This window comes from Labrus mixtus, chromosome 4, assembly GCF_963584025.1.
Source record: "Labrus mixtus chromosome 4, fLabMix1.1, whole genome shotgun sequence".
In the NCBI taxonomy this organism is placed as follows: domain Eukaryota; kingdom Metazoa; phylum Chordata; class Actinopteri; order Labriformes; family Labridae; genus Labrus; species Labrus mixtus.
In genome coordinates, this window is record NC_083615.1 from 17597843 (window position 1) to 17613170 (window position 15328).

The 15328-nt window shown below is 43.8% G+C and overlaps 1 protein-coding gene across 6 annotated transcripts in view; it reads left to right on the forward strand.

Moving 5' to 3' along the window:
• The first annotated feature begins 506 nt into the window (after positions 1 to 506).
• Positions 507 to 15328, forward strand: part of cadps2 (Ca++-dependent secretion activator 2) — a 300078-nt gene continuing 285256 nt past the window's right edge. For all 6 annotated transcript variants that reach the window (XM_061037051.1, XM_061037053.1, XM_061037052.1 and 3 more), the window contains exon 1: positions 507 to 1203. In XM_061037051.1, the coding sequence (XP_060893034.1) occupies positions 823 to 1203 (381 nt within the window). In that variant the 5' untranslated portion in view covers positions 507 to 822. The remainder of the gene's footprint in view (positions 1204 to 15328) is intronic.

Consider the following 15328-nt stretch of genomic DNA (forward strand, 5'->3'; position numbering starts at 1 on the left):
CACGAGACAATTAGGCTATGTTTATTATCTTGTTATTAACAAGTTTTTTTGTTTAATCAACTGTTTGATAATTATGTTGTACACACAAGCTATTAACTTACAGAAGACAATTTTATTGTGCATAGATGGGCTATATTTACTTTTTGGGACTTTAGGGGGGGCTAAAACAGGTAAATAAATAATAGGGCTTATCTTTTCACCCTATTTCAGGTCATTGTGCTATGCAAAGCTATATCTGTTAGCTGGAGCTTAAGTAGCCTATCAGCAGAAAGGCAATATTTGTTTTTTTTTATTTGTAAAACTTTAGGATCAAAATTTGACACATACTTCAAGACAGTCTGATAGTCTGTAGAAACACATTGTTTTTCATTGTATTTGTTTTTCCTAAGTAGACTAAATGTCGTGGTTCGTGGAACAATAAACAGAGTGAGACCTCTTCACTTTGTTCTCCCCTCTCTGGATTCAGCTACAGGTTGCTCACCTGTATGCTGTAGTAGCGCTCAGTCGCAGAGGGCGCGAGCTCCGTGCAGCAGGCAGCAGCAGCAAGTGGCGGCGGGCGCGCGCTGCCATTCCAGCACTCATTCCCACGGTGCAACGGAACGGAGCGCACTCAGCGACTACCTTAACCCTTCAAACTCCGCCCACCCCTCAACCAAAAACTAACATCCCTCACTCAAACACAGCTCAACGACAGCAGCGGCAGGGAAACACTGTGACGTTTGTGAAGTGCAGCTGTTGACGCCACGTCGACTTAAATAAACAGAAAACACTGTAACAGGTGTTTCGTTCTTTCTTTCTTTCTTTCTTGTTCCGCCGTGCACCATGCTGGATCCTTCCTCCAGCGAAGACACCGGCGGGGAGTCCGACCCAGAAGTTGTGCAGGAGCCTCCAAGGAAAGCGGCTGGCTCCTCGGCGGGGAAACGGGGCAACAACAACAACAGCAGCAGCAGCGGCGGCGGCAGCAGCAACCGGGCGGGGGGCCAGAAGCGGCAGCCGGCCGCACCTGGAGCTGCCCCCGGCAAAGGTGCCAAAGACAACAACGCTACTACAGGTGAAGAGGAGGAGAGGAAAGAGCGCGAGCGGATCCAAAAGGAGGAAGAAGAGAGGAAAATTAAACTGCAGATCTATGTGTTCGTCCTGCGGTGTATAGCCTACCCCTTCAACGCCAAGCAGCCCACAGACATGGCCCGACGGCAGCAGAAGGTGAGTCCGTGCCGCACACTAACCTCACACAGCATGCACCTGTTGTCGCGTATGGAAGAACCGCTTCGGCTTACTTCCATTGAAAATATTCCAATTTAAGGCAAGCTGTCATGTGTTGGAAAAATGTCCAAATAATCAACAAAACATATACAGTTTTTAGACAAATAAGGAGGTATTGTATAGTTCGGCGTACATTTGAAAAATTACTCACCGCTTTAATTTGATGAAACAGTAGATTTAATCTTCCATTCTCCTGTTGCTTCAACGTTGCGGTCGTACCTAAACACCCGCTGGCAGACAGCGACCACCATTGTAGCCAGACTGTAAATGTGAAATATTTCTTATCCAAGCTGCACACAGTGATCAAGATGACAGCCGAACTCAACAAACACTTCACTTCTATGATGCCGGGTTGTTTTGTTGCTTCTGCTTTTGCCTACTATTTAGTGAGCGAGAGTTGAACTTAAATTGCATGTAATCTGAAGGGATTTTTTTTGCCATTTTCTTGGCACTTTCGAAACTGCCTTTAAACAAACCACCCTCGAACACTAACAATGCAAACATAAGCTCAGGTAAAATGCAGCTATCCTCTCATTTAGAGAAAGTTGCTCCACTGAGGTTGACATAACTGTTGACGGAGATTCAGCTCTTACAGAAAATACAAGCTTTCATGTGGTGCTGAAGAAGAGGCTTGCATTTCTGTACACTCAGTTCGAAGCTGTTCGTTCCTCTTTTTTTTCAAATATTTCTTTTAGTCTTTGTTTTGGGCTGTGTTGGATTACAAGGGTGTTGTTAAAGCTTCGTCCTTGGCTGTGCAACATTCAAGGGCCATTCAGCTGATCTGGTGAATAGTTCTGCCCGAGTTTGTTAGATACAGATGAATGCATTTCTGCTAGCTCCTTGTAATAAAAAGAGCAGGGAAGCCAGCTCTGACTGAAGAACCCCCTGTGTTCTCTGTGCCGCTGCATGGGAGGCTTGTTAATAAGCGTCTCATGGTGCTTAATTTCAGACGAGGCACTTCCATTCAGCTCACGTGTGTATTAGCGATGCATTTCCTCTGACAGAAGGAAGACGTGGGAGTTTATTTGTGCACAAGTATAAGTTCAGAATTCATGTCGCTTTCATTAGACAGAAATTTGAGATCCAGCAGGATACATCAGCCCACCTCCCTGAATTTAGATTTTCTCTCCATCTGATGCTAGAAGTCCCGCTTCGTCTCCCTGCGCTGATTCATAAATAAGCCTGCCTGTGCATGCATTGAGACCACGGAGGAGAATGTGGCATTGATTTTTGTGTCACTAGTGTGTCACTAGGGAAGTGGAGTTCCCTGGCGGGCGTTGGCAGTAGGCTGCGCGTCTACGTGTGGTGGGTTGCCAGTTTGAATCCCCTGACTCTCTCCCCGCAGACTGCGCCGACTCACTGCAGGATGGAGAAATCAATAATTCAGAATAACGCTTCATTGGCAGGAGTGGATGTGTCTGCAGAGATATAGGTCATCAAGCTGATGACAAGGAGCAGACATCAGAACAGCCAGTACTTTAATGAAATGTCCTCACAGACTTCATTAAAGCCCGTTGGATTGGTAAAGGTGTTCATATTAACCTTATTAAGTGACTCACATTAGCTACGATAGAAACTACACCATAGCCTTCTGCACATGCTCTAAAAAGTTACATGGAAATAACAAACTTGTAAAGGGCAGCACGCTGGAAAAAGTCGATAATATCGGCCGATATTAGCATATCAAGTGACTATCTGTACCGGCTAATTTTTATCACAGATATGCTCCAATTTTCTGAGATTTATGCACCAGTCAAATAGCATTTCTTGTAAGTTTCACTGGAGTACACCAGCAGTTGTCTGTCACCAGCAGAGGGCGCTATATGGATTGCAACAAGCATTACCACCATCCAGAGTGTTTCCGCACATAAATGCTCAGTTACTTTTCAGTCGAGTGGCCATCTTGTCGTCCTGTCTATCTCTAAAGATCGAACATGGATCTTAGAAAGATATCGGCCTATATCAGATTTTTTTTCTCCCCAATATCGTTACAGATATCGGCCCCAAAAATCACATATCTGTAGGGCTGTAGAAAAAATAGAAACATGTAAACGATGGATAATAATGGAAGAGCCGTTCAGCCTTAGCTTCTGGTCGCTCCGGTTTTAGAAGAAGGTCCATTATATCCTGCCACAACACAATGTCAATGGTCCCAACGCTTACTCTTCTTCCTCCTTTTTCCTGTTTCTGTTTTCTCTCCTTGAGAAGGATATTTCCTCTTCATTTTTCTTTGTTGACTTTTATTCACAAACTTTGGTTTTCACTGCAGCAGTGCATGCAACTCCTAGCAGAGTGAGTGCTGTCAGATGGGGCCCCCTGAGGGAGGTTTCCTGCTGCCCTTTGCAGTTTCCTGCCCCTGCTATTGACAAGCAGCGCCTCTAAATAGTGGTGCCAACTTCTGTGTATTTCACTGACTTCGAACAAACTAACATCTAGCTTGATTTGTGTTGCAGTTGTGATTAAGTATCTCTCCAATAAAAACCAGTAGTTGCTCTGATGCCAAACTTTTTTATGAGGATAAAAATTGAAAATTTAAGCGAGAATTGAATGTTCTTTCTTCACATTAGGTAATAGTTTGTTAGCTAGAAATCAAATTTATGAACCTGAAACAAACAACACGAGGACTTCAGTTTCAAGGGGTGCTAGAAATGATTACCCCCATCTGTCAAACCCACACTCTCACTAAATTTAATATACCGGAGGGGGGAAGTGATAATTATAATACTGCACTGAAACTTTGCCGTTTGTTGGTTTCCTGCCGGTTGCCATGGCTCTGGAGGCGGAGTTAATGAGGCAAGCAGGTGCTTAGCGTTAGCCCACGCTCACACTCAGCCGTCAGCGGGCCCGCTGTGGTCCTCCATGATGCTCGCACACCTCAGGGCTTCACCTCCCGAAAAAACACAGAGTCATTTTCTGTTTTTCCTTTACATGTACATGAGAAAAAAAACATGTCTGCTCCCACACAAGTCACATGAACAGTCGTATACATTATTGTAATCCTTCTTTAATTAGAGAAGTTGAGAATCAGGCGCCCCTTTGTCTGATCTGCTGCTGAAGAACAAACCTCCAGGTCCCTATGGTTGCAACCCTGTAAGGTTATTCAAGCCGTTTTCACATCTACACTCCTGCAAACATCTAGATCATTTCAGATCTTGTCAGGAGGGCTGCTCTGGAGATTCTCCTGACCTGGCTGTTCACATGCTCCTCACAGAGGGAGACTATACCTGTCAGACAGGAGGGGGGGCGGGTGGTCTCCTGAGGTAAGAAGTGATGTAACTTGATTTGGCACACACACACACACACACACTGTCCCAATACCCATGCTCAGACTGTATCCATCTTGTACAAACAACAAGTTCTAGGAAACACACAATGCCAGATTGCCTCGACCTGGTCGATGGCCAAGAACATCTTGTGAAACAATACGTGTCTGTTATGTAAGTGTTCAATGATCGAAGGTAGTAAGAACTGCTCTAACAGAAAAAAAAAACAGATCCTCGATTCAAAAGCCACGCGTCTCTTCTTGATTGTTTAGGAGTTTTTGCTCTACAACATGTGTAGTCCAAAGGAATCACAATCTGAAATAAATAGCGGAGAAGAACCTGAGTGTCTACCGACCCACTAAATGTGAAATAAACCCATCCAGTCCTTTGTTTCCCCTGATATCTCCACCCATGGACTCCACCCCCAGCCTAGAACAAAACTTTTGCGCAGGTCGGCCATTTTTATTCTCGCTAGCGAAGGAGATATGTCTACTGGGAAAACTCAGGGGGGGGTCATTGCATTTAAAGAGACACACACACCAAAACGGAGCGTTCTGAGAGAGCTGGTTTATACAGGGTCACAAACCTCCTCTGGTGCTTGATTCATGTTATATTTTGACCAAAGCACAGAACAGATGTTTCATTTAGACCACAGAGGAATGTTTGAAAAGGTGGAAAAGGGGGAGAATGTGTCCTCTTTAAGACAAGACCGAATTTTGCCGACACTCTGCGTTGATGTGTTACTTTACCCTTCAGCTGGACCTTCATGTTATATTGTGTTTGCTGTTAAAATAATTAGCATGTTTATTTTTAGGTTTGACATCAGTCGTCTCAGGTGTGTTGGTTTAGACTGACCGTACACCTGAAGGCTGAGGGGGAAGTTTAGTTGAGTAACTGAAGCAGAGAAACCAGCCGTGCAACAGTGACTCTTTTCCTTGTTTACATAGTTTGTATGTTGGACCGAGCGAGCTCTGCAGTTTCCTGTTAGCTTGTTTGTCTGAAGACTCTCGTTCAGGGCTGCAGTAATCAACTATTTTAGTAGACATCCTACACCTGCTCCTCCTACTCACTGCCATTAAATTAAAACAGCACCTCAGGGAACACATTACACTTAACTCCCATCCACTCTCATCAACAACGATGCAGTTGAAACAGTTGACAGCTTCAAATACCTCGGACTCACACAATAAACTCACTTTCAACCAGCACACAACGGACATTCAAAAAAGGAGCCATCAAAGACTGTATGCCATCTGTAAACTCAAAGGACTCTATGTTGCCCCCCCCCCCCCCATCTCCTCCTGCTGTTGTATGAAAGTATTGTCCAAGCCATCCTGCTCTACTGTTCCACTCGCTTCTTTAACATGCTCACTGTCCGGGTCAAACTCACACGTGTCACAAACATAGCTGCCAAATGAATTGGTCTCCCCACACCCACACTGTCAGAGCTCAATCTCAAGGCCATCTCACGCATCGCGCTCACAATAGCACTGGACAACACACACCCACTCAACTGCCACTTCACCATTATGCCCTCGGGACGCAGGTACAGGTCCCTGTTGTGCAGGAGGGCTCGTTATGGCAAAAGCCTGGTGCCTGCAGCCATAGCAGCCCTCAACAAAAGGCCAAAATAAAAACACCCCAGTACCACTCTGTCTCTATATCTGTCTGCATGTTATCTTGTTGTGTCTGTCCATCTGTCATTACCTGTCGGTGTGCTGTCCATAACTGTACTGTGAAGTGGAAAATAATTTCTACACTTTTTAATGGCTTTGTTTTAAACTGTTTGTTTATTTTATAAAGTTAAACTCTATACCAGAACATATTTTAGATATTTGGGAATGCTGATCCTTTTTTTAAATGCTGAAAATGCCCCCCCCCCCCCCCCCCCCCCCTGCATTAGTTAGGGGCGTCCCCTGTCTCAAAAGTCTGGATTTGCCCCTGCTTGCTCCAGTAAATGGTGTTATAAAATATGACTCTTTTATTTGATGAATATTTAATCAAACAAGCGTTGGCTTTTGATGAAATCTTTCAGGATCAGATTGAACATGTTGTGAACGAGACGAGAGGAAGGAAGCAGCCCAGGATTCACCCGGGGCGGTCGAGATAAAATAAAAGATGTTTATCTCCCAAAGAGCAGAAAAAAACAAACTCAGGTTCTCTCTCAATACTGATCAATTATTTACATTTGATATGGAAGAAGCGGTTTCTCAGGCTCTCCCTCCGGAGTAACATATCCGACCCGGTCTGTGCAGGACTTAGACTAAGCCATGATTTGAACACAGAAGTCGATAGTAATCTTGTATTTTTTAAAAGATTTATTTTCCTTTAAAGTGAGTAAATCTGAATGAAGATCAAAGTTTTGTATTGATTCACAAAAGACAGAGGTGTTTCAAAGGAGCGATCAGTAAGATATGTACTGAATGAAATCATAAAATGACCTCCCTATATGTCACCAGACATTAAAGAAACATGCTGTCTTATTGTCTTTCTGTGATTTACAGCGACAAACTTTGGTTTTCACAGCAATAATGCATGCAACGCTTCGCAGCACTAGAGTGAGTGTTGTCAGATGGGACCAGTTAGGGAGGTTTCTTGTCGTTGCAAACTACTGGCCTGGGGCACCAAGCGGTTTCCGGCCTTGCCTGTTGACCTACAGCGCCTCTCTGTATCACGCTAGCTTCTGTTGGTCTAATGTTAAAGGTCCCATATTATGCTTTTTCTGGTTTTATATGCTCTTTAGTGTGTTTTCCATGTATCCTGTGCATGTTTAGGCACATCTATGTGCAAAAATTCAAAGTCCGCGGAAACATGGCTTCTCCTACGTCCTCCTGTTAGCTGTAGCATTAGCTGCATGTAACGCTCGGTTCTAGTCCCCCTCGGAAAAAATGTGCCTGTGTGACGTCATTGTCAGTGTGAGATCACTGATCTAAGCTCATTGGCTCGCTCATTGGCTCGCAAGCCCAGCAGCTCATGTTGCACGCCCGTTAACTTCTGTAGCACGCCCACGATATGCCGTAGCCTGCGGTAGCACAGTAGTGCTAAGGTGCTAATGTTTATGCTCCCCTCAGACGGAGCCAGTGGCTGCATTCCCAATATGGTAAAAGGGGCGGGACATTTCCGAGAACCGTGCTGAGCGACTGACCAATTATGGCAGAGCCGACAGGCCGACCAATCAGATCAGACTTGGCACACGTGGGGACTCTGAACGTGGGCACTTCAGAGCCTTAGAGAGAGAGTCAGAAGTGTGTTGGGTCTGAAAACAGACACTTTTTTTCGAACTAGCTATTGTGAACATACTTAAGTAGGTACAGAGATTAAATATACGAACCCCAAAAAGAGCATAATATGGGCTCTTTAAATGTTTAACTCATAAGAGCAAAGTTAACCAGAGTAAACGTTCTCTGTTTACACATCAGGTCTGTGGAAATGTACGATACTTCAATAACAGTCTTGGTTATTTTAATAATAAATAAAAATATCGGAAAAGTGACATTATTTAAAAACACTCACAAGAAGTTGACCAGTCTTAGGTGCCTTGGACTTCTTTTTCTGTTGCTGTGGTATTGAAAGCGGATTGACCACATTTTGAACAAAGGTCACACCTACACATTCAAACACTGATGGTAGAGGCTGCTGTGTAAAGTGACCATCGGCATTAACTATTCTTTTCACAACGACGAAGCAGCGGGAGCAACTTGGGGTTAAGTGTCTTGCCCAAGGACACATCATGCATGTTACTGCAGGAGCTGGGGATCAAACCCTCGACCTTCCAGTTGAGAGACGACCGACTCTACCAACTGAGCCACAGCCTCTGTCTTCAGATTCAGATTAAGATTCTTTATTGTCCCACAAGGGGAAATTTGTGTTGCAACACAAGCCGCTTCTTATGGAGTATCAGTCTCAATATTCACAATGCACACAGAAGGATTCACAAATGTATTTCAATGCACACACAAATATATTTCATTCTATATAAATGTAAAACAAATCCACAAATACAAAAATAAGATTCACAAATGTATTTCTGATTCACACACAAATATTTATAGTTTTGTATATGTAATAGAAATCCACAAATATATAAACTGTTCAGTCTGCATTTACAAACTGTTTGTCATTTGTGAACCTCACTGCATTTGTGTGTGGGATTTTTGAGACTCCTCTGCCGTGGTTAGATTCACAAATGCAGAGAGAGAGGGACCTGCCCAGAAAAGTCCGAAGTCAACTAAGCAGACTACTTTATGTTCTGATGCTTCTTACGGACTTTTTATTATTGCGTGTGCGTCCGTCAGACACAACCACACACACAGCCAGGCCTCCGCTGGTGAGAGTGTGCTCGCCTGTGTACGCGCAAGTGTCTGTGTGTGTGTGTGTGTGTGTATGTGTGTGCATCGGGGCGAAACTCCGCCGTGCACGACACAGAGAGCAGAGGAGAATTGTAAACGTGCGACCATGTAGAGACCGAAATGACATGCCGTGTGTAAAGAAGATAAATAACAGAAGGATATTAAGTTTAATAAAAGGACGAGGTACAGACCTGTTCTATAGGAAAGGTATCCTTATGACTTCTGTTGTGATCTGGCGCTATATAGAAAATAAAATGAACTTGACCATCAAAGGGGGCGGGGGTGCCGTTGGGGGTGGGGGGGAGCGGGCCGCCCCCCCCCCCCCTAATATAATGGTAGGGGAAACACTGGTCTCTGTGATTGTCGTACTATTCTCTGCTGCAGCCTCCAGGCTTTTCTGATTTAAAATGTAAAGAACAACCTGCGGCTCAAGTGGTCAGAGGTCAAAAGGCGGTGATAGAAGAAGTGTGTCCATATGTATTAATTTCTGTGTGTGTATAGATTAAATTATATTTGAGATCTCTTACACAAGCCGCTAAGGAAACTCCCACTTGTTGTATTCCTGTGTCTCAAACACTGGAAGCCTCCTGTCTGCCCACAGGGTTTCTGTTTTTGTCTTGTTTCCAAGAGCGTCTGACAAACCGAGCAGGGAAACCATAACTGCAGAAACCCCTCATGATGGAGACCCACGCATCATCCTTTGCTGCACACGTCTAATCCCCTGGCAGCTGTTTATTACACCAACACGATAAACAGCGTCTCCTCGAGACGAAGAAGAAGTCGCTCCGCTGATGTGGGGGCTTGTTTTTTTATCTTTTTTTCTTTTTTGTGTGTGATGGGCACAATTTTTGTCCGCATATTTGCTGGAGGCAACTTCCGCCCTCCTTTGTCATCTCTCCATCCCCCTCTGTCAGAATCCTTGAGACGGAGCTCCTCTCAGTTATGTAACCTCTCCTCCTCCTCCTCCTCATCTTCCTCTCAGAAAAGTGCTGGGCTGTCTCTGCAGGGAGCCCCCGTGAAGAGCATCAGACAGCGAGTGAGCCTGGCCTCAGGGCCAGAGACGGCCCTCAGTCAGCTCCGAGTCTCTGCAGTCAGCAGCGGATTACAGAACAGTGATTTCAACCCTCTGTCTGGTTGTAGCTTTTACCCAACTAGTGATGCTACAGGGATATGTGGAAAGCATGCAACAAGTTTGCTGGAGGTTTCATCACGAAGGAGCAAAGATAAACACAAGTCGTTTTCACACATGCACTCCTGACAATTTCTCGAAAATGTCAAGACATCTCGCCCTCTGACTTTTTTCAGACTTCCCCTTTCACCCATGCCACTCACAGCGGGAAGTTATTTCCTGTCAGACTGTAGTGGTGGTCCTTAGGATGCAGCTTAAGACTCAAAAGGTGCAGCAGAGTCTACAACATATCGGAGATGTCAGGTGAAGCAACAGAGTCTGATGCTATGATGAAAGGTCAGCCTTACTTTATATCAGTGTGGAAAAGAACATACAGTCAACCAGAAAAGAGTAAGACGCACCTTCACTGGCTGCACAAAGATCGAACCTGCTGTGCAGTGACTGTGTTGAAAACAGGCGTCACCCCCTCCTGCTAGCTTTGCCGAGCATATTACCTGCTCCATTAACACATCAGCTCACCTATCTCTAGGTGGGAATTTTACTCGGTGGGGGGTCTGGATTACGTCAGGGTAAAACTTTGGTTGTAGAGCAACTGTGCAGCTCAGCTTGTCAATATCGTAAACTTTAGGGGGGAAGACGATTTTCCCCAAATCGGGATGAGCTTCCTGCACAAGGGAAGGAGGTACGAGGTGAGGGTTGCGTATCTTCTCCCTCAGACTACATATAAACATTGTTGATTCCTTTTTTCCTCATCTTAACCCATTTCATAAAATTAACAAAAAACGATGAAATTCTGTTCCATATTTTCTGCAGATTTGTAGCAGAAAATTCACCCTCAAACTCATCCGTGCTGCTGCTTGTCTCCAGGCTTGTGTGTGGTTCTTATGAATAAAATGACACGAAGATCCGTCCATTAATTGTCTTCTGCTTATCTGGGCCCACCATGGCAGCAGGCACCCCTCTCTGCTGCCATGTTTTCCAGCTCCTCCTGGGGGATTCTGCGGCATTCCGAGGCCTGATAGGATATATAATCCCTACAGTGAGCTCTGGGTCTACCCCCGGGGTCTCCTCACGGTTGGACATGCCAAAAACCTCCAAAGGGAGGCGCCCAGGAGGCATCCTAATCAGATGCCCCAACATCCTCAGCTTGATATGCGGATACTGTGTCCGGATACTTTCCTCGATAAAACTATTTCCTTTTTCTTTTTTTTTTTAAATAACAAATACACCAATCTCTCACTGTAATCTTTGTGTGCCTTGTTTCTGTCTTGAGGATTTTCTCCGTCCGTTCTAATCGTGTTTTTAGCCTTTTTAACACACACACTGCTCTCTTTAAAAATGTACCCACTCTGTCCGCAAACAGCCAATTCTGTTCACCCAAACTTTAAACGGTGGCCTGACCGATATAGGATTTTTGGGGCCAATATCGATATTGATATTGGGGAGGCTGATACCTTTTTTATGTTGATATCTCTTCGATCTGTAGAGATAGATAGATTGATCCCTCAAAGTTATCAAACACTTGTGGAAAAGATTTATAACGAAGACAAGATGGTCACTCAACTGGAAAGTAACTGCTCATGTACGTGCCTCACCGCGCCACACTGTGGAGAGTGCTTGTTCATCCATATAGCGCCCTCTGCTGGTGACAGAGAGCTGCTAGTCGGTCAACACCACGGTTTTGCTCCGTCGGACCACGGATCCGATTTCAAACATGAGCACAGCGGAGCGCAGCCATGAGCAGCTGTACGCACATCTCAGGAGAACCAAGTTTCTTTGTCTCTCTGAGGATGATTTGTTGTTCGTTCGGTGTCTGTTTTAACGTAATGTTGGTAAAGTGATGAAAAATACGATCCCTAGTCCGTATGTTGTATTTTATTTTGAAAATGACCAGACACTCTGTGCGTTTCCTTGTCTGACTTCCTGTCCGAGTCGTCATATTCTGTCCAGCTTGAGGCGTGCCTGCAGCGTACTCCGTCGAAAATAGACTCGTAAACGTATTTGAAACGGAGCAGAGCGTTCTGGCACGATCCGGAGACGGACCGCGGTGCTCGCTGTGGAAACACAATCATTGGCGCGATGTGAGAGTATGTGGAAATTGGGGCTAATATATTGAAAGTCAAGTGAAGTGCTATTTTACTGGTGAATACATTTTGTAATAGCAGCACATATCTTATTAAAATTAGCCGATACCGATAGTCACTTGACGTGCTAATATCTGGTTAATCAGCCGGGCTCGACTTTGAACAGACTTTTTTCCCATCCAGCTGTGAGGTGCACGTGTAAAAGTAAAGTTCCTGAATGTCCTCAAATCTATCCAGAAAATGTCAGGAGCTCGTGTGAAACGAGCTGTTCTGTGTTGTGTTTCCAGCTCTTACACCTGTTTTGTTGAGTGAACATCTTTTGGTCGGATTACCTTTGGCCTCGTGAAATAGGCTTTTTGCTCGTGCGTCTCTCGTTGGACTTACCAATAGCTTTATTTTCCATGACCGGGAACACTTTCTCCAATTTGTACACCCACAGAGAAGATCCAGCACACTCTGCAGAAACGTGTGTTTCTGAATGAGCACACACAGTCAAAATGATCGTGACTGGAAAACCTCTCACACTCTGGCTCTTGGCGTTCGTCTCTCTATCTTCACCTACACAACCTCTGAGCTGAATAAAATGAATTAGAGCAGAACAGAGGGAGCATACAGAGCAGCAGACTGATGACACACAGCACTGTTTGTGGAGATGAGGGGGAGTTCAAGCAAAAAGAGCTCAATGTTTGGACTGTGACTCCAATTCAGAGCATATGTTCTCATGCTAGTTATTTACTGATCTCTGTGGATTCTGTGTGTCGAGGACGTTTCTCTGTGGTTGCTTTTAATTAGACAATGTCGGACATTCGGCCGTTTGTGGTCTTATAAAGAAAAGAAGCGTTTCAGATTTTGTGGCGCTCATTTGTGTTTCAGCTTTGACCTCTTAATCTTATTGTGTGCACATGATTGAACGATGATTTCACCTCTGTTGTCAGCTGTGGAAAGAAATCAGATTATAAGGATGATGAAAAGTCAAAAGTTAATCGAATGTTTACATTTCGGGCAACCCAACGTGAGTTTTAACCACATATAATGCTGCTCTCTCGATTCGATTCTATTTTGATTCTTGGGGTCACAACACGATTGAGAATCTATTTCTGATTCAAAACGATTCTGGATTCATGATTCAAAATCTATTTTTGAATGAGTACATACTTCAGGATCTACTCCAGTCATCTCTGAGACTGGCTGAATTTCTTGCTACTCCGTTTAGCATTCTGCTGAGTTAAAGAGCTAGCTTTAGCACTTAGCAGGGAGGGACTGATTAGCCAGTCGATTTTTTGGAAGTTATGAATCTATTACAAAACTCTGAAGATAAGAATCTTAAGGATTTTTTGACCCACCACTAGGCGCCAGGCGGTCCTTGTTACTCTGTAATTCATGAACACCAGCAGGTGTAAAGTATAGCGTTGATTACTTGTTTGTAGAGCTTGTAAGTGTTGGCAGTGTCTCTTTGCTTTCAGCCTCGTGGTAAATGTTTAGGTTATGTTGTTTACTCTGCTCTTAGAACATTTGGTAAATATTTACTTCACACAGCCTTTGTTTAAAGACTACACACGGGTCAGAGTGAAACTGAAGGAAACCTTGCCAGTTAGGATTCAGGAGCTGTTTACTGTGGAGTTAGATCAGTCTCACAATGCACACAGAAGGATTGACAAATGTATTTCAATGCACACACAAATATATTTCATTCTACATAAATGTAAAACAAATCCACAAATACAAAAATAAGATTCACAGATGTATTTCTGATTCACACACAAATATTTATAGTTTTGTATATGTAATAGAAAACCACAAATATATAAACTGTTCAGTCTGCATTTACAAACTGTTTGTCATTTGTGAACCTCACTGCATTTGTGTGTGGGATTTCTGAGACTCCCCTGCCGTGGTTAGATTCACAAATGCATTTTTTTCAGCAGGGAAATGTCTGTAGCCAATCAGATGTCTCCTTCCTATTCGGCCAATCACAGTAGCATAGATTCAAGGGTATGTTTTAATGTGATCACTTCAGCGTTGCATCTGCGCATACAGCGATTAGCCTAGCTATCAGACATTCTGATTAAGTCATCTTTAATCTGACCAGCACAAATAGTCTCTGTGATTGTTGTACTATTCATGGAAAGTTGTTTAGAATAAGGAGCTCTGGTGACTGGAGCGAAACTGTTGGACTCACAAAGTGGACTTTGACAATAAACCAAATGTTCAAGTCAACAAAGGTGATTCAAAAAAAAGTCGGCGACAGTGACAAACTGCATTGTTCTGTTTTAAAAACCACTCAGCTTTGTGAATCGGAGGAGAAGTGTGTGTGTGGGTGTTCATCTACAGAGTTCAATAATTCATCTCTCTGTACTGTTGTTCATGTTTTATATAACAGCAGGATGAATTCTGTTTGTTAGAGGCAGCTGTGAATAAGAAAGAAGTTCACTTGAACATATTGAACATAGAATCTAATTTATTTATAAATGTAATGCAGCCTAACAGACGTGCATAATGTACTACATTTTTGCATTATGACAAGTAATAGCCATTTTTTATCGATAATAAAGGAGCCATCAGTAAGATGTGTAGTGAGTGAAATGATAAAGTGATCTTACTATATGATCAGACATTAAGGAAACATGCTATGTTGAAGTGCTGTCTTCTCTAACAACAATGCAGCAGTCAGTATGTCCTCCTTCTAACTTTAGATTCTGGTCCTGAATGCTCTGGATTTGTTTGGACCAGAGGTAAAGGTAGGCGGTTTTAAGCCCGCCACCCCCCCTCCCCCCGGTTGTTTGCCAGATATGAGAGCAGTTATCAGGTCAAACCAACAGGTGTTGCAGTGATGGAAGCGGTCAAGAGAACTGGTTCAGATAGAAGTGATTGTACCCGACCTAAAAAGCCTCTGCATGTTTCTAATAAGCTCCACGAGCAGAAATGTGCTCAAACTAGGATCAATATGGAGATGCTTTTGAAAAATGGAGAGAGGTTAGAACGCAGAAAGGTTTACAGACCGATGCAGAGCTGGATAAACACTGAAGCTTCAGTGTCCACCACATGGTGACCTGTGTGAGCATCGACTCTAGAGAGGAGGGGGCGGGGGGAGACAGCTCTCTGTAATGTTTTGAATTTGGACTGCAGTACTCATTTGGACCACTAGGTTGTACATATTGCTCCTTTAACTTGTTTTTTGTGTGATCTCAGGACAACATTTTGGCTAAATTCTAAGTCATCTACAAAACGAAGCAGTTTTCT